The 26,965-nt window shown below is 33.7% G+C and overlaps 1 protein-coding gene across 4 annotated transcripts in view; it reads right to left on the bottom strand.

Moving 5' to 3' along the window:
* Positions 1 to 1,775: 1,775 nt before the first annotated feature.
* LOC110098771 (uridine kinase-like protein 4) overlaps positions 1,776 to 26,965 on the bottom strand; it is a 114,287-nt gene continuing 89,097 nt past the window's right edge. For all 4 annotated transcript variants that reach the window (XM_028693295.1, XM_028693296.1, XM_020825698.2 and 1 more), the window contains exons 14-17: positions 24,552 to 24,634; positions 3,115 to 3,333; positions 2,995 to 3,034; positions 1,776 to 2,249 (exon numbers count right to left, since the gene is read on the bottom strand). In XM_028693295.1, coding sequence (XP_028549128.1) covers positions 3,163 to 3,333; positions 24,552 to 24,634 — 254 coding nt within the window. In that variant the 3' untranslated portion in view covers positions 1,776 to 2,249; positions 2,995 to 3,034; positions 3,115 to 3,162. The remainder of the gene's footprint in view (positions 2,250 to 2,994; positions 3,035 to 3,114; positions 3,334 to 24,551; positions 24,635 to 26,965) is intronic.

The raw sequence follows: 26,965 nt of genomic DNA, 5'->3' as shown, positions 1-26,965 counted from the left end.
TGCTTATCTCTTTTCTTAAATAAAATATTATCAATATTATAATCATAAGTTAAAGAAAAATCTAATATGGTCTCTCCAAAGGCATAACCACCATGAATACTTTTAAATCATTATCCTCTCTACCAACATGACCATTTAAATCTCCTCTAATAAACTCTTTCTTCAAGAGGTATTTTTATATTAATTCTTTTAGATCATTCCAAAGTTTAGTTTTGAACACATATCCAAATCTACTTGAGGAGCATAAATGCTTAAAATATGAATAATCTTAGCATTAACAATAAAATTTAAAGCTATAATTTTATTTCCGATTCTTTTCATTCTTACAATATTATCATTCAAACTCTTATCTATAATCACACTTGCAAAATTTTTAGTACGACTCCTATCAGAATACCATAATTGAAATTCTAAAGTATCAATTTCCTTAGCTTTCTTTCCATCACATCTAGTTTCATGAATGCATATAATTTTTATCTTTATATGGATCATAATATCTATTAATTTTATTAATTTTCGTATAAGAGGAACCTATATTTCAAGTTTTCATCCTAATTTTAGTTTCACATCTATCCATGATATGAAAACCCTTGTCTATATAATACTGCACTCAGGCGCCGGTGCAACAGCTCTTGCTCACTTGTTGCCGTGTTCATGCCATACAATACATTGCTTCCAAGGAGCACCATAGTATTAATACAATGTATTAAAGGATTCATATCATAATTATTCTATAAATTTTATGTTGACTATCGACTACCTAATACAACCCTCCGATTTTTTCATTCAGGACTTGAGACCTAGTAATGACCATGTAAAGTCATAATTAAAAAAAAAAAAATGATGTAAACCACTCTTGAACATCAATGTGAACCTCTCCTTAGGGCCATAAATTGAACAAATTCTTAATGATTAAGATTGTATGTTTTTATAAGTTAGCATGCAAATCAAAGCAATATTTTGCTACATATTCTTTAAAATAAGTCATAATTCTCTATTTGGTGTAGAAATTGTCAAAAAAAAAAAAAAAAAAAAAATTGCAAGGGTGCGTGGTGTGGTTGATTATGAAAGAAGACCTGATAGGCCTGAAATTAAGCCCAAATGTACAAGCACGAGCCTAGGCTACCAATCAGCCGCACCATTCTGCTTGGTTACCCACAAGCAAGGTACAAGTGGACATTATCCCCACAAAGGTTGTACCTTTTGCATTGTTTCACTTTTTATAAAACATTAAAATGTTTTTACTATATATTTCAAAATTTCTTTCAAGTGCAATTACTTGAAAGTAATAGTAAGACAATTAAAAAAAATCAAATTTTTTTTAAATGATGAGAAAGAAAAGAAAATAAGAGAAAACTCTATTATATTCCCTCAATTACAAATATCCTCATAGGGCGCTTGGGATAGAACAAATTTTTCTCCCCAAGCTCTAATTTTCTAAAAAAAAAAAAAGAAGCACACAATAGCATGAGACAAAATTGTGGACAATTAGGAATCAATTTTTTTTTTTAAAATATGCTCTTTTGTTTATTGCACACTTTAAAATTCTGTATCTCATACATTTATAAAAACTGGATGAAATTTTTTACAGAAACATTCTTGATGTATAGCACCCTCCATAGAATTTTATACTCAGATATTTTTTCCAAAAAAATAAAAGGTTATTGGTCAACAGTTCCTTCATACTTAATATAATTAAGTATGAGAATCATTCATAAACATTGGCTTGATCCATGTCTAAAACCAATATTAAAAACTTCAATTCTGCAAGAACATTTGTTGATCATTAGACAAATGATTCTATCACTTATCCATGCTTCTTCCAATATGCTTTGATCATAGTTGAACATCCTTGTAGTTATAATCAAACAAAAGAAAGAATAATTATGTGATCAAATTACAATTTTTGAAAAAAAAAAACATGGAAGAAAGTAAAAAACGCAAAATAACTGTATGTGACAACAAATAGATTAAACATACAAAATAAAGAGCCTATCATAGGGAAAACCTGCATACACTCAAATGAATAATATAAGTCCAAATGTGGGATTGTCCAGAGGCTTGAATCGTTTTCAACAAGAAAATAGGACTCCAAAAAACTTGTGCTCGCCAACCCGTAAGGGAGGAACTGATTAGTGCAGTTTATTTATTTATTTTCAATTCAGCACTTGACGAAATTGAAGAGAAATGAGGGTACAAACGGCGTAAGGTTAATGATGATAACTTCAAAAATTGAACTTAGCGAAAATCTGCAGCAGAATACGAAGATCAAAATAATATTAGATATCCTTGTAGTGATTGCATAAAGGAGGTATCACAAACGAACAAAGCAAAAATCACATGAATGTACGCTACTGAAACTAGTTCCATTGAAGTAAAGGAAATGGAAAGGGATATGGAATGTGGTGTTTGATAGCTACTCTATTGTCCAAACCTACAACAATCCCAAAAGCAAATTAAGGCTTCGGTTGGGACAGCTTTCTCACTGCTTCCTGCAGTAGTTTTTTAGTGAAAAAATTAAAATTTTTGTACTAAAAAGCTGTTTTAAGCAGCAAGAAAGCCGTCCCATATGAAGCCTAAAGCAATTGAAATCCATGAACCAACATGTCGAGCTCTGAACAGACCTACTTGGTTCGGATGGAATTTCATTAATCTAGTTGAGATATCCAGGAGTACCAAAAGGTTCTTTTAGAGATACTAAAGAATTGTAACAAAATGGTATAATTAAAAGATGAATATCAAATTTTAATATAGATATGATAAAGCTATACAGCAGATTATTTTGAGAAAATTTCAGTAATGTAAATTAAACTATTTAATGTAGATAGCAACAGCAGAAAACAAAGATGAGCCAATGCAGCTTAGCCTATTAAAACAAATGCTGATTATAAACTTTGGATATCTTAAGCATCTTTATTAGCTCAAGAATGTTTCTTAAAGGACAGATGGAGACCGAGTCAAGTTTAAATAACCAAACAGCAGTGAAGTGCCTACCTCGATCTCAACCACATATGCGGCATGTACACATTAATTCCTGAAAATTCAGAACTGTCCTTAGTTTCAACATTAATTATGCATATTTGATAACGATGCTTTTTAAGACAGGAAACCTACTCGAAGAGTTTGCCAGATGTGCTGAATTTAATGGATGGGCTGCACGTTCTAATCATCTTCTGTTCCAAAGTAACTTTCGTCGGTTCCGAAATATCTATCTCCAAACTCACCCATGCCAGGAATAACTCGAAAATCTTCATTCAAACCTTGCTCTATTTCTGATGTCACAATCTTGATTCTTGGGAATCTTTTACACACAACGTGAACTCCTTGAGGTGCCTACTTGATCAGAGAGAAAATAGTTTCAGAAATCAAATAGATGAGACTAATCAAGATGAAGCAACCAGAAAAAGAGAACTCGTATGAAAGAGAGCAAACAAATTGACTCCATAAATCTAGAACAGGATAACTGAGATTGACCCCACAGGAATTATGAAAATGCTGTGTTTTCCATTTATTACCCATGAATATAGTGCATCCATGTAAAGAAACATAATTGTCATGCAATAAATCATTTCGGATCTTACATGTTAAGTTTATTTAGCTCATATAGACCGCGGCGTAAGTTGAACAAATATATTATTGATAGTTTGTTGGACAACAACATTTTTTTTATGTTATGCGGTAGAACATGCTTAAGGATATCAAGTGTTGTTATGTGCCGGAACATTTGCAGAGGTAAAGACGTAGAGAGTTTAACGTCCTAGTGTTATACGAAGATCCAAGACACGCACATATACTACAGGAGAGGTGCAAGAACTGTAAGAGATATTAGATTTTTTATGCAAAAAAACCTTAAAAGGGAAAAACCACGATGGCAGTCTCAAAAAATACATCCACTGTCACGACCTGGACCAGATGCTTGAATTAACAAGGCGGGAACAGACAGTCGGATGGTAGATTAAATTTGCTTTTACTTAATCTATCTCAAATACATTGAAAGAGCCATTAAAACTTAAAAATATAAACTGAATAAAATGAATTTAATACCTTTCTTCCGGTGTGCCATGCCTACGGTATACATTTTCACCTATTATGCTCATTTTGATTATATCCAATTATACCTGTAATTATTTTTCAATAGGAAGAGTGTCATAAAGAACTCAGTAAGTAATTCATGCTTTTAAACTACAGTAACTCAAGAAATTTGAAACAATATGCATGATCCATTTTTCATTTCATATCATAAAATAATTACATTTAATCATATCATTTCATCAAGAATTTCAATATTATGCATAAATCATATGTCATATGTATCATATTTGTATTCATATTTGTCTCATTTCTTATTTATCATAAATAATACAACCGTCACAGGTGCCATCATCTAATTTAGTACCATTGAAGGCACTTCTTTGCTATTTTTATTTCCTTTTCCTTTTTCATAACCTTTTCCATTAACGTGCGCATATACATTGCGTCCCCAACCAGTACCATAAAGGAGTGTGCTCTATTAGTCAACATGCACATGCAAACATTCTACATAAATCATATCATTTCCATATCATTCATTTACTTTATATGAAAATATAAATCATGCCATTTATTTTCATTTAATTCAACGTGATCAATCATTAGGTATGAGAAGGACGAATCATAATCTAATTCGCAAAAAATACTTAATAAGCATATATCACTATCTTTCAATGCATTTAATTTAAGAAAGAATAAAATCATTACTATAATTAAAAGACATGAATACTCACATTAAGATTAAATAACTTACACTTATTGTCCTTGCTCTGACTTCAATAAAATGACACCTATAATAATAAATGATTTCATTAGATTATTTTAACTTATATACATATAATCATATCTCTCTTTAATTAATTATTAAGTATACTTAAATAGTTCTTACTTTTAAATAAGATAATTTGTTATCATCATTTCAACATTTATATACGAACTATGATTTAATTTTCATTAATTTATAACATTTTAATATTTAATAACATCTCATTTTAATTTAATTAAACAATACTCTCTTTTAAAAATTAATAATTAAATGAAATATCTCTTAAGCTCTCTCTCAAATTACTTAGTTAATTCACTAATTAGAATTTTAATATAAGATATTCATTCTCTTTCTAATTAATTATCTAAATTAATATTTTCAATTAAAATTCATACCTTATTTTAATCAATAATCTCTCATGTAAATACCAATTTATCTCATTTTAATTACTAGTTTCTAATATTAATTTTTATTATCATTATTATTATTATTCTTTATCAAAATAATATTAATAAAAGAATGAAAATCTTACCTTTTCAAGTTAACGAAGCCCTTGCTCACGCTCGCCACCCTTGCATGTTGATAAAACTCAAGCCCTAGCCTGCACGCACGTGTCTTCTTCTTCCTTCCTTTTTTCCTTCTCTTTCTCTCTATTTCTTCCCTTCTTCTTCTTCTTCCTTTTGGCAACACTTCCTCTCATTCAAAGTCTCTTCGGTTCAAAAGGGGAGCGAAATACAGTTATTCTTTACAAGGAGTTGCTATTTTTCTCCCTCGCATGCGATTCTTCGCTCATTGGCGCGATTAGACCCTGTCAGATGCCCCCACGCTCGCGGTCGGCTTGTCCTTCGCTCGCTGGATTGCATACTGCTTCGTTTCGCCCGACTCTGCTTGATTTATTAACTGGCCAGTTCACTTGAACCAGCCAAACCGGCTCCTACATCCACTAGAATTTATATTTGATTATAGGTGAAAACTTTCCTTGGGGAAGGTATCGAAATACTATAAAGAATACATTATTTGATTGAAATTGAAAAACATAAATCCTATTGTTGAAGTTCAAAGTCATAGTTGATATTAATGGTTTGCACCAATCTTACAAGTGTCGTTGTGCATTGGCATTATTGACCATGGTAGGTAATGAAGTCAATAGCCATTGAAGTAGCCAAGCGACATTGGTCAAGATTTTGTAGGTTGGCGACCTATATTCAACATGCGACGGAGGTCAAAAGGATCATAGTTGAGCTACAGTGGTCGGAGGACTACAATCAGTGGGAGGAGGTTGGAGGATTATAATTAGACGATGGTGATCAGAGCATCGTAGTTGGCAGGCAAAAGGGGTCGAAAGAACTATAATCGACAGGCAATGAAAATTGGCAAGACTGTTGTTGACAATGATGGTTTGAAAATTGTAGTTGGCAAGCGACGTAGGTTGAAAGGATCATAGTCGGACAACAGTGGTCCAAAGATTATAATTAGGGTGACGATGGTTGGAGGGACTGTGACTGACGGGCGATAGAGGACAAAAGGACTGTAGTCAGCAGGTGATGAAGACTGGCAGGACTGTAGTTGGTGAGCGAAGGAGGTCGAAATGATCGTAGTCAGGCGATAGTAATAGGAGGACCGTAGTTGGGAGATGGTGGTTAAATGATCGTTGTTGGGTGATGGAGGTCCTAGGATCATAGTTGGTGATTATATTGAGGATCGTAGTCGGGCAATAGTGATCCCAGGATTGTAATAAGCGGGCGATGGAGGTCGAAACGACTGTAGTCGGGTAACGATGGTCAAAGGACTGTAGTCAGAGTGACAGAGGTCTGAAGGGCCATAGTTGGACAACGATGGTAGGAGGGTCATAGTCGGGGGACTGTGGTTGGAAGATCATAGTAAGCAGACGACATAGGCTGAAAGATCAAACGACGGTGGTTGGAAAATCGTAGTTAGTGAATGAAAGAGTTCAGACGAATTGTAGTTGGGTGGTTCTAGTTGGAGGATAGTATTCAATAGTGACAAAGGTTAGAGGACCATAATTGGCGGGCAACCAAGTTAGAAGAACCATGGTCGGGTGATGAAGGTCAAAGGATAGTGGTCAGACGACTATAATCGAAGGACCGTAATTAGGCAACGAAGATTCGAGGATCGTAGTCAGCAAGCTACGAAGCTTGGAAGGATTACTGTCCGAAGATAGTGTCCGAGAGATCATAGTTCATCGACGTTGGTATGAAGACTATAGTTAGCGGGCTACTAAGATCCAAAGGACCATAGTTAGGCGACGATGGTCTGATGGTGGCAGTTGGCCGGCAAAAGGACTGGCAACAATGACCGGGGATAAAGGTTTGATGTTCACTGTCGGCAGGTGAAAGCTCAACGACAGTGGTCGGCCAAAAAAGTTTAGAAGTGTCAGCCAGATGGATGTCTGTCAGCGGCAGCCTAAGGGAGGTCTGACAATAGTGGTCAGGAGGTGAAAGCCTAGCGATGGTTGGCCTGCGAGGGTTTGCTGGTGGTAGTTAGCCAACAAAAGTCAAATGAATGCGACAGCCAGGTGGAGATCCGACGATGATAGTTAGATGGCGAGGGTTTGCTAGTGGTGGTGCTCGGGTGAAGCTCTAGGATTCTTCAAACCTCAGAGCTTTTTTGAAACTCAAGCCAATGGTCATTTTCAACACAATTATTGACCATATGGATAATTTTTATAGATAATTCATCAAAGGATGCATTATTATGTTTCTTAAATGTTTCTTCAAATATAGTAAGCACGGTTTGTTCAATTTACCAGTCAAGAATAGATTTAGTTTCAAATAGAAGTTTGGGTTTGGATATGATCTCAAGCTCATTTTCAATATGATAATCAAATTCTAATTCATATTCAAGTATAGGTTCAAGTCATGTGTTTGGCATAATAAAAGATGAAGATTCAAAGTCAACAGGCTTAAATAAAAATCTTCTTTTGCATCTAATGTACCATTAACAGAATATTCATAATTATAATCTTTCAATAATATAATATTTGACTATGCATGACCCATGTGTTACTGTGTGAATTTGAAAAACTTTAGAGAAAATGATATGATTTTTTCTTCCAAAACATTAAAAATAAATGATGCAGTCCTGATGAGAGAATACTTGTAATATTTTTCAATATCTAATATTATGTATAAAGCTTCATGTAATATTTTTGATGAATTATAGCTTAATTCATCCATAAATTCTTTCATATGATCTTTAATTAAATAGATAATGAGAACATATTAATATAAAGGAAAATAATATTTAACTATAAGATATTTAAATATTGCATAATATTCAAACATGCTATAGTCAATTGTTTAATTCTTAAATTAATCATATATTCATTGAATGGTAAATATTATCCTTTAAATTTATGCCATATTTATAACTATGTAAATTTTGTTTCACTTGCAAAACTTCACCAAAATAATTAACCATATCTCACTAATTTATTTTAGAAACTTATCCCCAATTAATATATCACGTTGACATTTTTGACTCAGCTAAGACGAAAGTCGAATAGGAGGCCAAAGGAGATGTCCTTTGGTGTTGCAGAAACCATACGAAGCTCAAACGACGTCACATGAGGTTGTGCTGAAAGTTTGAATAGATTGTGACACATATGTCGCTTGAGCTACAAAAGATGAAAGAAGGATTTCAGAACAAACAAATAGATTCAATCGAAGAAATTCCGCCTTCCTATAAATTAGGAGAGGGAGGGAAAGAGAGAAAGCGAGAAATATCGAGCGAACGATGAGCGTGCTTGAACGACTGGGAGAAGGTAAGATTTTATATTTATTAGAATTATTAATAAATTTAAATATTTAAAAATATAATATTAGTGTAAAACCCGAAAACAACAATCATAGGTCGTCACACGCATTTCGATGCGTTGCGACGAAACTTAATTGAAAAATTCAAGGTTAACAGATTTTGACGAAAATAATTTTATAAAATTCTACGAAAAATTCTGATCAATTTGATATATAGAAACTATAATTAATTTTATGTATTTTAGGAATTATAAAATTTAGAAGCTTAGAAATACCAATTATACCCTTATTTCTTAAGCTGAAATTGTTTAAGTGAGGGCAAATAGGTCTTTATGGCGAACCCATCTCCCTATTATGAGCAAACTGAAACCCCTTTCCCCTCATTTCGCAAGTTTCAGCCGAAAAACATAAGGAGCAGACGATAGGAGCGACAGGCGGTTCCAGAGATAATTTTCCGGCGAAGAAACTTGTGGAAATCGAAGAGGAAGTCAAGGGAAGAAGAATGTACGTTTTAGAAACTTGATTCCTCTTCTCAATCTCAAGATTTTTTTAGGCTAAATTTTTAGAGTTTTACAAAAATTTAATTTTCTTTCAAAACTTATTTACGAAATCTTTAAGGAAGTATTTTAATGATAGAAATGAAGTTTTTTTGGAGAAATTTTGGAAATCAAAATTTAGGGTTTTTACCTAAAAAACGAATTTCCTTAAGAGGCTTTTACAAAAATGATTCATATGGATCTTAGGAATGTGTATAAAGAAAAAATTTTAGGTTTTTATAAGAAAATTTTATTTTTCCTAATTTCCTAATTAATTTAATCCGAAAATAATTTAGGTAATTATTAAAATATGTTTAGGGATATTTTCAGCATATTAATATGATGAAATTAAAGATTTAGGATTTAAAATTTAGGATATTAATAAATCCGAAAATTAAGGTTAAATAATATAAATTTTATTAAATGTCGTAGGGAATAGTTAAGGAGAAATGAAGGATTTAGATAATTAGGAATTAGATTAAACCTTAAGGAAGATTAATTTGTGACACGTCTTTTTATGTGATTATTTAGTTTGTGATCTTTAAGGTAAACAAGATGTGTCAAAGCGACACTTTGAGGAAATACTGTGCATGGGTAAATGTAGGTATTCATATTATTTGTAAAAATTCCATATTTATGTTATGTTTTTTTTATTTCAATACAAATCTTTAAAATTTTCAAATTATATGATTTTAAAATTTTTATTTTGGCAAATAACATATTCAAGTCTTTTATTTCATAATGTTAGTGAGCTTTCATATTAAGTTTAGATTCAAGATTTTCATGTTTTAAATGAATGACTTTTGATTCACAATTGTTCTCCTTACACATGATTGACTGAACATAAAATATAAATTATAATATGAGAATGTGCATGATGATGCGGAGTGCCCAAACGGTAAAGGGGCTTGAAAAAACTAAATGATAAAGGGGCTCGAAAAAGCTAAATGATAAAAGAATGACTAAATGATATGAAAATGTGTACCTGATCAGTACATAATTTATGGATACCTCCAAGACGGGTGATATAATAGACATTATGCATAATATAGTTTATATATATTTTCTACGTGTTATGAAAGTTGATGTTTGAGGAAAAATATTAAGTGAAAGGTTTATAATTAAGGAAAGTTTATGAAAATATTTTTTATAAATAATATTATGAACTTATGCAAGTTTGACCGTCGTTTAAAATTTTATTATGAAATTATGCTTTATTTTAGTTTTATGCAAATTTTTATGAAAAATATGAATTACATGCTGTGCGAGTAAGCTCACCCCTGCTTGCGGGAATATTTTTCAGGAGAATCATTTGGAAAGTAATGACAACGAGACGACAGTACACCTACCGTCGTAGAGGACCTCAAGAACAAATGTTTTATGTTTTCTATTTTGTGGTTGATTTAGTGGTTTGTATCTGAGAAGTATGTTGGAGTTTATATTGATATTGATGTTTATGTATTAAGTTATTGTGGTTTAGAAGAAACAAATTAGATAACTTTCAGTTGATGTTTTTAGTGGCTCTTTCTTATTATGTGGATGATGTTCATGTTCTATTATAAAAGTTAAATGAAATTATTATGTTTTATGTTATGATGTTTTCTGTACGACTGTCTGCTCCCACCCCGTTAATTCGGGCTAGCCGTGTCGGGTCGTGACAAGAGTGGTATCAAAGCAAAGGATTTAATACTAATCAATGAAAGAGCCTATAGGATAATTGAATGTGTAAGAAGCATAAAATTTATGAATTATTCGCCTTATAATTGTTATATTTTATCTCAGAAATATGGATACTAAGCAACATGCCACTAATGACATTGATGGCGAGGAAGGAAGGGAGCTACCAGAAATAGCAGAATATCAGAAGAATAATAATAGCAACACTATGGAGTCATTCGCTCAGATGATAGAAGCAACGACTTAGATGATAAAGACCTCCTAAACTCAGATCAGTGGCAGTGGGAGTCGTTCTATGGATAAGAACTTGAAGCTATTCCAAGATATGAAGCCTCCGTTGTTTTCAAGTGGTGGACCTATAGAGGCAGAAGATTGGCTGATGCGGATAGAGAAGATCCTGGAGGGTATGTCTTACCCAGAAGATAGGAGAGTGACAATAGCTGCTTATGCCTTTGATGGTGAGGCAGAAAGGTGGTGGCGCAATCAATTGTAAGAAACTTTTGGAGGACGACCCAACAATCAAGTCTCCTGAGAGGAGTTCGTGAAAGTATTCAGAGGCTGATATGTGCCTATGTCAGCTAGGAGACAAATGCAGGATAAGTTCAACAGATTGGTTCAGGGAGATCAATCTGTTTCTCAGTATGAGGTAGAGTTTACAATATTGTCTAGGTATGTCTCTCACTTGATACCTAATGCTGAAGAGAAGTGTCACCGCTACTTGACTGGAAAGAACATAATAAGACAGCCTCTCATTTCTTTTGGAATTGAAGATTATTCTGTTTTGGTTGAAAGAGACAGAAGGATTGAGATGGACATGCAGGCAACTCAGAAGAGGAGGAATTTTCAGAAAAGAAAGATGAAGGGCAAGTCAAAGCCCTCTCAGTTTGCTCAGTCTTCTCAGTCTGGGGTGTCTACTTAGAAGAAGCCCAGATCTAGCAATTCTAACAGCAGTGAAAGTTCTCAGATGGCACTAGAAAGTGCTCTGATACCACTTGAAAGTTCGTTAGGGATGTTAGGCCCTCTTGAACTTAGTCCCAAGCTAATTAAAGAGAGAGGTGAATTGGAAAACTTTAAAACCAAAACACAATCCAAATCACCACAATAATAAATGCGAAAATTAAAACGCGGAAGTAGTAAAAAGAAAGAACACACCGGATTTATAGTGGTTCGGTCAAACCTTGACCTACGTCCACTCCTTCGAGGCACCCCCCAAGTATTGCACTAAACTAGTGTCTCTCCTTTAGCCCCCACGGCTAGGCAGAGAAGCCCTTACAAAATCACTTCCACCTTCCCCGGTGATGCGGAGTTGCCGGGTCTTTTGACACCAAAGAGATCTTTTTCTTTGGTGAACTTCCTAACACAGACCTAATCTACCCAATCTTGAGCTGATTCCAGATTGCAGTCTGAACGTGTGGACCTGAAACGTTAGCACATAAGGCAATCGTAGAGAAATAAGGAATGTTTGCTATCATCAAAATCATAAACCATTGATCCGCAACAAGCAGTACTTCAACTGCTACTTTATGCAGTAAGTGTGTGAGAATGCATAACGGAGAGTGCCTCTGTGACACTAATATCTGTTTCTGGTGCCATCAGCCTGGATATATGGTGAAGTCTTGCCCTATTTTGGGACAGAGATCTGCTGTAGAGGTCAGGTCAAGCAATAATACTCAGAGGACAGTTGGCAGACCAAAAGCTATGAAATCTATAGCTTTTATTCCTTCTCAAGGTCAGACAATGTTCAGCCTCGAGTCTATGGATTGTCCTAACAAGAAGTTAAGGGGTCTCCTAATGTTGTTACAGGTATGTAATTTAATTAAATGTCAATGAAAGAATTTATATGAAATGAATGAATAATGAATGACATGTCTTATAATTGAATATTGTGACCTTTTTATGATTAGGAACAATCCTTATGTGTGATAGATCTGTTAGAGTATTATTTGAAACTGGAGCGTCACACTCTTTTATTTCGGAAAAGTTTGTTAGATCTGCAAATTTGCTTCCTATATTTATGTTGAAATCACTATTAGTTTTGATGTAATCTTAGACATGAATTGATTATCTTGCCATTTCATGACTATAGATTGTAATAAAAAGAAGGTTAAGTTTTGTATGCCAGGGGAGAAAAAAATTCAAATTTCAAGGGGAAAAAGGAGTAACAGCTGTGATTGTGTCTTCTTTGAAGGCTTTTTAAATGTTAAAGAAAATGTATGAATGCTTCTTGGCCTATGTTAAGGAGAGAAGAAGGCAGAAAGAGAGCTGAAAGACATCCCAATTATTTAGGAATTTTCAAAAGTACTTTCAGATGATTTACCTGGCTTACCTCCAAATAGAGAAGTAAATTTCTCTATTAAATTGGTGGAAGGAGCTGAACCTGTTGCTAAGGCTTCTTACAGAATGATAATAAAAGAACTTAAGAAGTTGAAGGAACAACTACAAGAGTTGCTTGAGAAGGGATTTATTAGGCCTAGTACCTCCCCTTGGGGTGCTCCTATTTTTTTTGTGAAAATAAAGGATTGAAGCCTAAAACTCTGTATAAATTACAGAGAGTTGAACAAGTTGATAGTGAAGAATAAGTATCCTCTCCTAAGGATAGATGATTTGTTTGATTAGTTGGAAGGTACTTTAGTATTTTCAAAGATTGATTTGAGGTCAGGGTATCATCAGCTCAAGATTAGAGAAAAAGACATTGCAAATACAACTTTCAGTATCAGATACGGGCATTTTGAGTTTATAGTGATGCCTTTTGGTTTGACAAATGCCCATGCAATGTTTATGGATCTCATGAATATAATCTTTAAGCCAACTTTAAAATTATTCGTGATAGTATTCATAGATGACATACTTGTTTACTCCCCAGATGAAAAACTGCATGCAAATCATTTAAGGACAGTATTTCATACCTTGAGACGAAATGAATTGTATGCTAAGTTCTCGAAGTGCGAATTTTGGCTGAAGAGTGTAAAATTTTTGGGACATGTGATCATTGATGGGAAGATATTTGTGGGTCAGCATAAGATGCAAGCAAAAATAGATTGGCCAAGACCAGCTACAGTGACTGAGGTTAGGAGCTTTTTGGGATTGGCAGGCTACTACAGAAAATTTATTGAGGGGTTTTCATATATAACTATGCCACTATCCAGAATGACTCAAAAAACGGTAAAGTTTGAATGGATAACTCATTATGAAGAAGTTCTTCAGAGATTAAAGCAGTGTTTGATAACTGCTCTAGTGTTGATTATTCCCTCAGGGTCAGATGGATTTCAACTCTATAGTGATGCTTCGCATAAAGGGTTAGGTTGTGTATTGATGCTGAATGGAAGAGTCATTGCCTATGCTTCTAGGTAATTGAAAAATCATGAAAGGAATTGTCCAACCCACGATCTGGAGTTAGCTGCAGTAGTTTTTGCCTTAAAAATTTGGAGCATTACTTGTACGGAGTACAGTGCGAAGTTTTTACTGACCACCCGAATTTGAAGTATATCTTCACCCAGAAGGAACTGAATTTAAGGCAAAGGAGATGGCTAGAACTTATTAAGGATTATGAGTTGGACATTCAATATCATTCGGGTAAAACAAATGTGGTTAAAGATACTTTGCGCAGGAAGAATTTTGATACTGCAAACTAGATGATTACACAACAATAAGAATTGATAAGAGAACTTGAGAAGTTAGAAATTTCAATGGTTCAGCCCAATGATGCAAAAATTATGTTATTGAATCAGACTATTATCCAATCGATTTTTCTAGAAAGGGTACGAGAAGCTTTGTCACATGCTGCAGATTTTAAGAAGATATTGGATATGGTTAGTATGAGACACACTGAAGATTTTGAGTTTGATGGTGAAAGATTACTTCGTTATTAAGGCAGATTATGTATACCAAATGTTGATGATTGATGATTTAAGGAAATAAATCCTTTAGGAAGCTCATTATTCAAGTTATACAATTCATCCAGGCAGCAATTAACATAAGGAATTGCTCTATTTCTCAACTGCTTAACATCATAATCAATGATTCTCTCTGGTTCTTCCACAAAGGTCAAGTTCGGTTGAATATCTACCACTTCAGTACTAATCTTCTAAGCTTCATCTGAAATATATTTCCTTAAAGAGAAAATATGAAACACATTATGCACTCAACTCATGTGTGCTGGTAAAATCAACCTATAGGCTACTTTTCCAATTTTTTCTGAAATCTCAAATAGACTTACAAATCTTGGGCTTAACTTTCCTGCTTTGCCAAACCTCTTCACTCCTTTCATCGGACTGACCTTAAGAAAAACAAACTCTCCCACCTCAAATTCAATTGGTCGGTGTTTAGCATCATAATATTTCTTCTATCTATCTTGTTCTGCCCTTAATCTATCACGGATCAATCTGATATTTTTTGTAGCATCATCAACCAGATCTGCACCAATAATCTCCCTTTCTCCTATTTCAGCCCAACTTAAGGGTGTCTATATATTCTCCCATACAAAGTCACATAAGGAGTCATACCAATACTTGCTTGAAAACTGTTATTGTAGGCAAACTCAATTAATGGTACATGTGTCTCACTTACCACCAAAATCCAAAATACATAACCTGAGCAAATCTTCTAAGGTCTGGATGGTTCTTTCTGACTACCCATTTGTTTGAGGGTGGAAAACTATACTAAAAGTGAGCATGATACCCATAGCTTCATGAATATTCTTCCACAATCTGGAAGTGAATCTTCCATCCCGATCTGACACTATAGTCTTTGATATCTAATGTAATCTAAAAATTTCACCAATATACAAGCTTGTCAATTTCTCAACTAGATCAGATTGTTTGATAGGTAAAAAATGTGCAGACTTAATCAACCTATTAATTATCACCCATAAAACATCACATCCTCTTCTGGATCTGGGTAAACCAACCACAACATCCATAACAATATATTCCCATTTCCACTCAGGTATAAGTAAGGGTTGTAGAAATCCTCCTAATTTCTAATGTTCCACTTTCATCATCTGACATAAAGTACACTTTGATACAGTATTTGTCATACTTCTCTTCATTCCTGACCACCAAAACATATCCTTCAAGTCCTGATACATTTTCTTGCTGTATGGATAAATGGTATAACTAGAATAGTGAACTTCTTGAATGATTTCTTTCCTTAAGTCACCAACATTTGGTATGCACAATCTGCCTTAATAATGAAGTAATCCTTCACCATCAAGCTCAAAATCTTCAATGTCCCATACTAATCATATCCAGTATCTTCTTAAAATCTGCATCATGTAGCAAATCTTCTCATACCCTTTTTGAAAAAGTTGATTGGATAATAATCTGATTCAACATTAAAATTTCTACATTATTAGGTCGAACCATTGAAATTTCTGACTTCTCCAATTCCCTTATCAATTCTTGTTGTTGTGTAATCATCCAATTTATACTACTTGAATTCTTCCTGCTCGAAGCAACTGCAACCACATTTGTTTTACCCGGATGATACTGAATGTTAAACTCATAATCCTTAATGAGTTCTAACCATCTCCTCTACCTTAAATTCAGTTCCTTCTGGGTGAAGATATACTTCAAACTCTGGTGGTCAGTAAAAACTTCGCGCCGTACTCGATACAAGTAATGCCTCCATATCTTTAAGGCAAAAATTACTGCAACTAACTCCAGATCGTGGGTTGGATAATTCCTTTTATGATTCTTTAATTGCTTAGAAGCATAGGCAATGACTCTTCCATTCTGCATCAGTACACAACCCAACCGTTTATGAGAAGCATCACTATAGAGCTGAAATCCATCTGACCCTAAGGGAATAGTCAGCACTGGAGCAGTTATCAAACACTATTTTAATCTCTGATGAATTGTACATTCAAACTTCACTGTTTTCTGAGTCAATCTGCATAGTGACATAACTATATGTGAAAATGCCTCAACAAACCTTCTGTAGTAGCCTGCTAATACCAAAAAGCTCCTAACCTCAGTTACTGTAGCTGGTCTTAACCAATCTGCTATTGCTTGCATCTTATGCTGATCCACAGATATCTTCCCATCAGTGATCACGTCCCAAAAATTTTATACTCTTCAACAAAAATTCGTACTTTGAGAACCTAACATACAATTCATTTCTTTTTAAGGTATGCAATACTGCCCTTAAATGATTTGCATGCATCTGTTCATCTAGGGAGTAAACAAGTATGTCATCTATGAATACTATCACGAATAAATCTAAAGATGGCTTACAGATTCTATTCATGAGATCCATAAACACTGCAGGGGCATTTGTCAAATCAAAAGGCATCACTGTAAACTCAAAATGCACATATCTGGTACTGAAGGCCATCTTTGCAAAGTCTTCCTCTCTAATCTTGAGCTGATAATATATTGACATCAAATCAATCTTTGAAAAATTGAAGCACCTTCCAACTAATCAAACAAATCATCTATTTGGGAGAGGATACTTATTCTTCACTGTCAACATATTCAACTCTCTGTAATTTCTACAAAGCCTTAAGCTTCCATCCTTTTTTTTCACAAAAAGAACAGAAGCATCCCAAGGTGAGGTACTAAGCCTGATGAATCCCTTCTCAAGCAACTCTTGCAGTTATTCCTTCAACTCTTTAAATTCTTTTATTGCCAGTTTTTAAGGAGCCTTAGTAACAGGTTCAGCTCCTGCCACCAATTCAATAGAGAAATTTATTTCTCTACTTGGAGGTAAGCTAGGTAAATCATCTAAAAATACTTCTAGAAATTCTTGAATAATTGGAATGTCTTTTAATTCCATCTCCTCTTTATTTTCCTCTTTAACATAAGCCAAAAAGCCTTTATACCCTTTCTTTAATATTTGAAAAGCCTTCAGAAATGACACAATCACGACCGTTATTCCTTTATCCCCTTAAAATTTGAATTTCCCCTCACCTGTCCTACAAAACTTAACCTTCTTTTTGTTACAATCTATAGTCACGAAATGACAAGAAAATCAATCCATGCCTAAGATTGTATCAAACTCATACAAGGATAATACAATAAGATCCACCTTTAAAATATTATCATAAATCCTCAAATTCACATCACATCTCTGCTTAGCTTCCATATGATTTCCATTAGGCATTAAAATTAACAGTGATTTCAACATAAATGTAGGAAACAAATTTATAGATCTAACAAACTCTTCTAAAATAAAAGGAGTGTGAAGCTTCAGTATCAAATAATACTCTAATAGGTCTATCACACATAAGGATTGTTCATAATCATAAAAAGTTACAATATTCAATTATAAAACATGACATTCATTGTTTGTTAATTTTATATAAAATCTTTCATTGACATTTAATTAAATTACATACCTATAACAACGTCAGGAGACCTCTTAGCTTCTTATTGGGAAAATCCATACACTCAAGGCTAAACATTCTGACGAGTCTAACCTTGAGAAGGAACAAAAGCTGTAGACTCCACAACTCTTGGTCTACCAGCTGTCCTTTGAGTATTATTGTCTAACTGACATCTGTAGCAGATCTCTGTCCCAAAAGAGAGCAAGACTTCACTATATGTCCAGGCTAATGACACAAAAAATAAGTATTAGTGCCAGAGAGGCACTCTCTCTTATGCATTCTTCCACACTTATTGTATAAAGTAACAATTGAAGCACTACTGTCAGAGTTACTGGATATAGTCTTCTTCCAAATATACACCCCATACTAAGAAGATTGAGCAAACTGAGATGGCTTTGACCTGCCCTATATCCTACTTTTTTGAAAATCTCTCTTCTTCTGAATTGCCTGCATGTCTATCTCAATCCAACTGGCTCTTTCCACCAAAGTGGAATAATCTTCAATTTTAAAAGGAATGAGAGGCTGCCTTATTATATCCTTTAGTCCAGTCAAGAAGCGGTGGCACTTCGCTTCAGCATTGGGTATCAGGTGTTGGACATACCTGGGCAACATTATGAACTCTGCCTCATACTGAGAAACATATCGATCTCCATGAACTAATTTGTTGAATTTATCCTGCAGCTGTCTCCTAGCTGACATAAGCACATACCAGCCTTTGAATACTTTCACGAACTCCTCCCAGGAGACTTGATTGCTGGGCCGCCCTCCAAAAGTTTCTTGCAACTGACTCCTCCACCACCTTTCTGCCGCACCATCAAAGACATAAGCAGCAAGTGTCACTCTCCTATCTTCTGAGCAAGACATGCCCTCCAAGATCTTCTCTATCTGCATCAGTCAATCTTCAGCCTCTATAGGTCCACCACTTGAAAATAAAGGAGGTTTCATATCTTGAAATAGCTTCAAGTTCTTGTCCATAGAATGACTCCCATTGCCACTAGTCTGAGTTTGGGAGATCTTTATCATCTGAGTCATTGCTTCCATTATATGAGCGAACGACTCCATAGTGTTGCTATCATTATTACTCTGAGGTTCTACTACTTCTGGTAGATCCCTCCGTTCCTCACCATCAATGCCATATGTGGCATTCTGCTCAGGATCCATAAAACAGAGATAAAATATAACAATCAAAAGGCGAATAATTCATAAATTTTACACTTCCTAAATATTCTAAGACTCATACAATTCTCTTATAGGCACTTTTATTGATCAATATTAAACCTTTGCTTTGATACTACTCTTGTCACGACCCGACCCGGCTAGCCCGAATTAACGGGGTGGGAGCAGACAGTCGTACGAAAAATATCATAACATAAAACATAATAATTTTATTTAACTTTATAACAGAACATAAACATCATCCACATAATAAGAAAGAGTCACTAAAAACATCAACTGAAAGTTATCTAATTTGTTTCTTCTAAACCACAATAACTAAAAATATAAACATCAACAACCACAAAATCCAACAGACTTCTCAGATACAATCCATTGACTCAACTACAAAATAGAAAACATAAAACCTTTCTTCTTGAGGTCCTCTATGACGATAGATGTACTGTCGTCTCGTTGCCATTACTTTCCAGATGGTTTTCCTGAAAAATATTCCCACAAGAAGGGGTGAGCTTACTCGCTCAGCAGGTAATTCATACCTTTCATAAAAATTTGCATAAAATCAAAATAAAGCATCTTTTCATAATAAAACATTAAACGACGATCAAACTTGCATAAGTTCATAACATTACTTATAAGAAATATTTTTATAAATTTTTCTCAATCATAAATCTTTCATTTAATGTTTTTTCTCAAACATACTTTTATATTTCATAGAAAATATATATAAACCATATTATGCATAATGTCAATTATATCACCCGTCTCAGAGGTCCCATAAATTCTGTACTTATCAGATTCACATTTTCATATCATTTGACCATTCCTTACCATCGGCTCTAACGAGCCTCTTTTACCATTTAGCTATTTCAAGCCCTTTACCATTTCAGCACTCCGCATCATCATGCACATTCTCGTATTATAATTTATAAATTAAGTTAAGTCAATCATATGTGTAATGATAATAATTTTGAATAAAAAATTATTCGTTTAAAACATGAAAATCTTGAATCTAAACATAGTAAGCTCACTAACATTATGAAATAAAAAACTTGAACATGTTATTTACCAAAATAAAAATTTAGAAACCATATTACTTAAAAATTTTAAAGATTTATAATGAAATAAAAAAACAAAGCATAAATATAAAATTTTTACAAATAATTTGAGTACCTACCTTCACCTAAGCACAATATTTCCTCAAAGTGTTGCTTTAACACATCTCGTTCACCTTAAAGATCACAACTTAAATAATCACATAAAAAGACATGTCACAAATCAATCTTCCTTAAGGTTTAATCTAATTCCTAAATGTCTAAACTTTTCATTTCTCCTTAACTGTTCCCTACGACATTTAATAAAATTAAAACAATTTAATCTTAATTTTCGGATTTATTAAAATCCATAATTTTTGGAAAATCCTAAATATTCAATTTCATCAGATTAACATGCCGAAAATATTTCTTAACATATTTTAATAATTACCTTAATTATTTTCGGATTTAATTATTTAGGAAATTAGGAAAAATAAAATTTCTTATAAAAATTTAAAATTTTTCTTTAGAAACATTCCTAGGATCCATATGAATTTTTTTGTAAAAGCCTCTTAAAGATATTCGATTTTTAGGTTAAAGCCCTAAATTTTGATTTTCAAAATTTCTCCCAAAAAAACTTCATTTCTAACGTTAAAATACTTCCCTAATCCTTAAAATTTTGGTAAAGAAGTTTTGAAAGAAAACAAAATTTTTGTAAAACCCTAAACATTTTGTCTCTAAAAAACTTGAGATTGAGAAGAATTCACTTTGAATAAATCATACCTTAAGACTCCCCTTTCGTCATCTTCGATTTCTACTAATTTCCTTGCAAGAAAATCGCCGCCAGAGCCTTGCACGTCGCCCGCTCGTCCGCCCGCCTGTCTGCTCCTTGCTTTCAGTTTGGCCGATCGCGTGAAATGAGAGATGAGGGAAGGGTTCGATTTTGCTAATATAAGAAGATAGGAAAATCCAAAAGGCCTATTTGCCCTCACTTATTCTATTTCAGCATTATTACATATTAGGGGTAGTTTTGGTATTTAGAAGCATCCATAATTTTTATCTCTTAATTTAAGTGAAATTGGATACAAGTTCCATATACCAAATTGATCAGAATTTTGCATAGAATTTTATAAAATTATTTCCGTCAAATTTCATTAACTTTAAATTTTCACTTAAGTTTCGTCGCGACGTATCGAAATGCATGCGGACCTACGATCGTCATTTTCAGGTTTTACAATTATGTTTCTAAATGATCATGCATATTGATCCTAATGCATTAGGTTACTGTAATATAGAAGCACGATTTACTCACGAGTTCTTTTATAGCTCATTCTTAAAATTATAATTGATAGGTATTATTTTGAAGTTTAAAGTGAGTGGAAGAGAAAATAATGTATATCGTAGGCACGACACACAAGAAGAAAAGTATTTATAATATTTAACTTTGTTTCAAAATGTTGAAGTTTTAGTGGCTTTTTCAGTTTATTAGAAATAATTTTAAATTAATTGAAGATTTAAATCAACCGTCTAACCATTTGTTCCCACCTCATTAATTCGAGCCTCTGAATCGGGTCGTGACAATTTCTATATCAAACTTGATGCATGATGTCTTGGTATTGTAAGGCTTCCTAATACAAATATAGGATGAGAAGCACAAATCACTAGAAAAAGAACAAATTCATCGTCACAAACTCTAATTAAACAAATAATCACTATTTAAGATGAAAATCATAACTATGCAAAATCTATGAAGTACTAGTTTTTCAACTGTTTAGATCAAAAAGAAATTTAAGAACATAAGAGAACAATAAATTCACCTGAAAACTCATACCACTATAAAATAAAAACGAGAGTGCACCTTATTTAATAATATTCGATCAACTAAGCAAAGCATTAATTAAAATTAGAGAATCAAAATAGAGTGAAGCAAAGAAATCAACAAACAATAGTTTAGACCTCACACTAGTATAAGACGAAAACTTCATTTCAAAAATTTAGAATATCATTAATTGCACAATGCTAAAAAGAATCACATCCAATCAACACTAAAGCAAAAACAAAAATACTACATAATCAAAGTAGAATATAAATAGAGTTGTCTTTTATCATGCCTCAATAACAACTAACAAGTCCCTTAATTTTATGATAATAAGATTGGGTCAACAAGCTCATCTTGAAAGGATATAAGTAGTTAAAAATTGGAGGAAAATTATCACAGTAGCCAGCTAAGAACAGCAAGAAATCCCACAGGTCACAACAGCCAACTACCATATCAAAATACAGCAAAAAAAAAAGGTCATGCGTACTAGCAGTAAGAAACAACAACAAAATGCACATAAATGAACAAAATTGCAACAATGAATAACACAAGAGCCGCACAAGTCATGCTAGGGAAGTTCCACATTGTGTTATTGTCAAACAAATAAAAGGTCACAGAATATAATAGGGAGCTCCACATTACTCTAGCAAGATCAAAAATAAATTACAATAAGGAAAATTGTTCAGTTAATAATTGTCAAGTAAAACTAGTGGGAGTTTCTCTTTCTACAGAGAAATTGATGAATCTTCAAATGTAAGAATGTCTCATCACAAATCAAGGTAGCTATAATATCCACCATCAACAATGAACACAATTTCTCCTTTAATAATAAGATAGAATGAAAAACTAAGGGTTGAGCAAATGATATGTTGGATGAGAATTATAAAAGAGAAGATGGAAAGAAAGAAGAATTTAAAGGAGGATGATCATTCCTAATATAAAATAAAATCAAATATATTAAAAATTGGATTAACATAATATGCTTTGGGATGTCTAACCTATAAGTATTCATCCTAATTTGTTTTTTGATTTTGTATGGCCCGGTCTTTTTATTAGTTATTTTTTTAAAAGGCTCTCTTAGGAAAACTACTAGGATTTAAACTAACCGTTCTCTAAGAAAAACTTCTAGGGTATTGAGCATATGGGATGAGTGTTTCCTTATTTTCCCTGCTGTTGGATCCTTTCTTTACTAGATCCCGTGCACATTAATTCCCACTCTCCATATACTTATACCACCAGCTAAAGGACTCTTTTATTGCTGCCGTAATTGCTTGCTAATATCCAAAAATGCTTGTTGTCACCTGCTCTTTTTAGCAGCTAGCATATATTCCTTTTTATTGGGTACTCAACATATCGTAGTAGAAAGCAGAAGATTTTGTTTTGGTACAGTTATTCAATATGCCTTTCCAAGTAGTTTGTTTTTTTAATTCAAAATATTTGTGTTAGGGACTGACTTCAACTTCTTTGATTAAATCTATTATCATTTTTCTTCCATTAAAAATTCAATACTTTAGTGGGTATGTTGTGTGTGATGAAGTTGGATCTCTTTATTATATCTCCAGTTGTCAGGCGCATAATCTTCTATGCAAGGTCAAGTTTAGACCTTGTTCGTCTAAAATAGATGTAATTTGCTATCACAGCATTGTTGTTTTATTCTTATGAAAAGTACTAAACCGTGACCTTACATTAGCAACCTAAACATTATACAATGCAAGGTTTCTCAAGCAATCGACGGCACTTTGTTTTTAATCATTTCTCTCAAATATGTACGGTGTATCTTTTTACTAACTGTATTCTATCAATCACAAGCATGCAACCTTCCATCCAGATCTTATAAAACATTTTCTACATTTGTGAAACAATATTTAGTTTCACATTTGTAATAACTTAAGCTTAGCATTAAAAAAAAAAGAATTACATTAAGGAAGATTGTCAAAAGACCTATCATAATGGCATAATGGCCATAGATCATATTAATGTGAAAAGAAACAAATGCAACAGAATTGAGAAAAGCAATATGATATTGATGATCTTTTCAAGGGAAGGAAACAAAATAGGTAAGTTATATTAATGAAAAAGAAAAAGAAAATAAAACTATGAAAAACCCGAATAGTGACCCGATTTGTAAAGAGTGTAAAGACATCAAAGAGTAACTAGTCATGAATTATTCTCATTAGCCTATAATATTATGAAAATTACCCTCAACTCTACCATGTGGTATTGAAAGATCCATAGCAGTCAAAATATCAAATGAAATGATAGTAAATTCATATTTTCCATCAGTTCTATTTAAGAAGTAAATTTGTACTTGCTATTGATAATCTATAACAATGGACAGAGCTGAATTAATCATCCAAATTAATTGAAAAAAGCAAGGAAAAACAAAAAAATTGTTTTCATCATATGTCTCGTCAACTTACGGAAATTAGATTCAAGAATATAATGTTTGCCTCATCTACACCCTTCTCCAGAAGCAATAAGATAGCTTGAACTGCTGAGTTTCCTGTTAAGGTAGATGTAATAATCAACAGATCTTTTGAAAATCGACAGATATATTAAAAAGTATTATGGCAAAATATTACTAAGATTTATATTGCAGCAGAAATAAAATATTTGAAGCTATTTGATGCAGATATCTTGGAAGCAAGATAAAAAAAATAGATAGTTTCCGGTAACTTAGTGTGTCATACTAGTGGCATACCAAAAGTTAAGGAAAAGAATCAAATATCCGCTGCCAAGTATCGAACCCTCCACAGCGGTATTAATAACTTCAATGCAATTGTAGAGCTATTTTAAACTAGCCATTAAAGTTTCCAGATGTACCAGCATTGCATCAAATATGAAGTCATCGGTTGTCCTAAAAGGTCATACTTACTAAAAACAAGCATATTTAATAAGAACATCAAGGATCGCCCTTGTACTATTGTACATTATATAATATTGATACATTTGAAAGTGTTAGGTCAGTTAAATTCTTCGTTTTAAAAAAAGAAAAGTAGATGAGATTATCAACTTCACTAATTGAATGGGGAAATTCTAAACCCATCTTCCACGCCACCCAAAGACTGGGATCAAATACGTAAGACCCCATTACAAGTTTGCCAAACAATAGGCATACCTATTTCCTTCCTTCCATATATGAATAATCTCAATCAATCAAGTTCTTGATAAAGTAGATCTTGGACTGAGTTGATATAGATGTCTTCCTGGGAAGCCAATTGATTTCTATTATCGACTATCCTACAATCCAGATACTCAACTCTTGGCACCTTTAGAACACCATGAAACCTTCCCACATTTACCAACATGCAAGATGATGAAAGGAATTTTAAGTACGTGACTGGATAAATTTTGTGATAAAGAATGAATATACATATTAATTTTGTTTTTATTTCTCTTGAAAAATAAGAAGATCAAATCAAATCCCATACCCTCGTATCTCTATCATCCCCGATCCCACGCTACTTCACGTCAAATCCCATATGTTGCATCATAGCCCTCTGGCATGGAGTCCCATCTAGCATTTTAAGAAAAAATAACAATATAATAGTACCTAGGGTTTCTCGTTCCATCTCTGCAAAAACTCATTCACACAGCTCTATTCAATCTTCTCTCACAAATCCATCCCTCCTTGACATCACCTCAGCCCTTTCGTCCAAACCCTCTCTCTCCCTTTACTAAGAATAGAACCAATCGCTTGTTCTTTACACATATCTTCTCTCCCTCACTCGCACTTGATCAGTTAAAATATGTCGCCTGGTCCACTTGATACTCCCTCTTTACTCCTACCCAGCTCCCAAAATCCTTGATGACAATCAGTGATGTAAGCAAAAAATATAGGGGACCCTATATTTTTTGCTTAACAAAAATAATACTAAAAACGACACCGACAAAGCAAAGACTAGAAGAGGAATGAACAAACTCTTACAATTCAAATAAAACTAAAAAGACGAAATTACAACGACGACGACTTGCAAACTTAAAATCTTGCAAACTTAAAATTAAACGACAGACACCCTAAAGTTGCTGCACTTGGAAGAAAGATACAGGTCGAGCGGAACTTGCGGAGAGACGAAGAGATTAGAAGCCCGAGAAGAAAGGTTGGAAAGAGTCCGCAAGATTTCTGGAGGGGATGAGAAAGAAGGGTGGAAAGAGCCCGCAGGATTTCCAAGCAACCCGAAGGTTAATAGATTTTTTTTTCCAAAAATCAAATATCATTCAACTTAACATAACATTACAAATCCTCTCACATTTATAGGTATGAAAGAGGAATATCAAAAGACACATTACATTAATTAACACAAGAACCTAAACATCACAAGCATTAAAACTATTAATGCATTGCACGAAAAAACATCCCAAGCCATGGAACCGAAGAGGTAGCCGCAGTAGCCAAGGAGGCCGCACGGGAACCAAGGGGGCACGACCACGGAAGGGAGCACGGGCACGGGAAACCAGCAGACGGCCGGATTCCAAGGGGAAAAAGCACATAAAAAAATAAAAACCTTGGTGGAAACCAAGGGGTCATACATGGGAATACTAAACACCTTTCTTGGGATTCCAAAAACCCTTTTTGGAACCCCAAGAGACATCATAAAAGAAGACTTTAAAGACAATAATAAAAGTGCATTAAAATCAAAGATAAATATGAGCTAAAATCATAGCTAATAATAAGCTAACCCCTAGTTCAATAAATGAACTAAAGACTAGCTCATAAATGAGCTAAAATTCTAGCTCAATTTTTGTTGAGCTAGTAGACTCAAGGGAAGCCAAAAATCATATTATTTTTGACATGTGTTGCCCCCCCTTTGTCTACATCAGACTCCCCTTCTTG

This window comes from Dendrobium catenatum, unplaced genomic scaffold (assembly GCF_001605985.2).
Source record: "Dendrobium catenatum unplaced genomic scaffold, ASM160598v2 fragScaff_scaffold_249, whole genome shotgun sequence".
Lineage (NCBI taxonomy): Eukaryota > Viridiplantae > Streptophyta > Magnoliopsida > Asparagales > Orchidaceae > Dendrobium > Dendrobium catenatum.
Note: the sequence above shows the minus strand (reverse complement) of the source record. Positions and strands in the feature narration are given on the sequence as shown.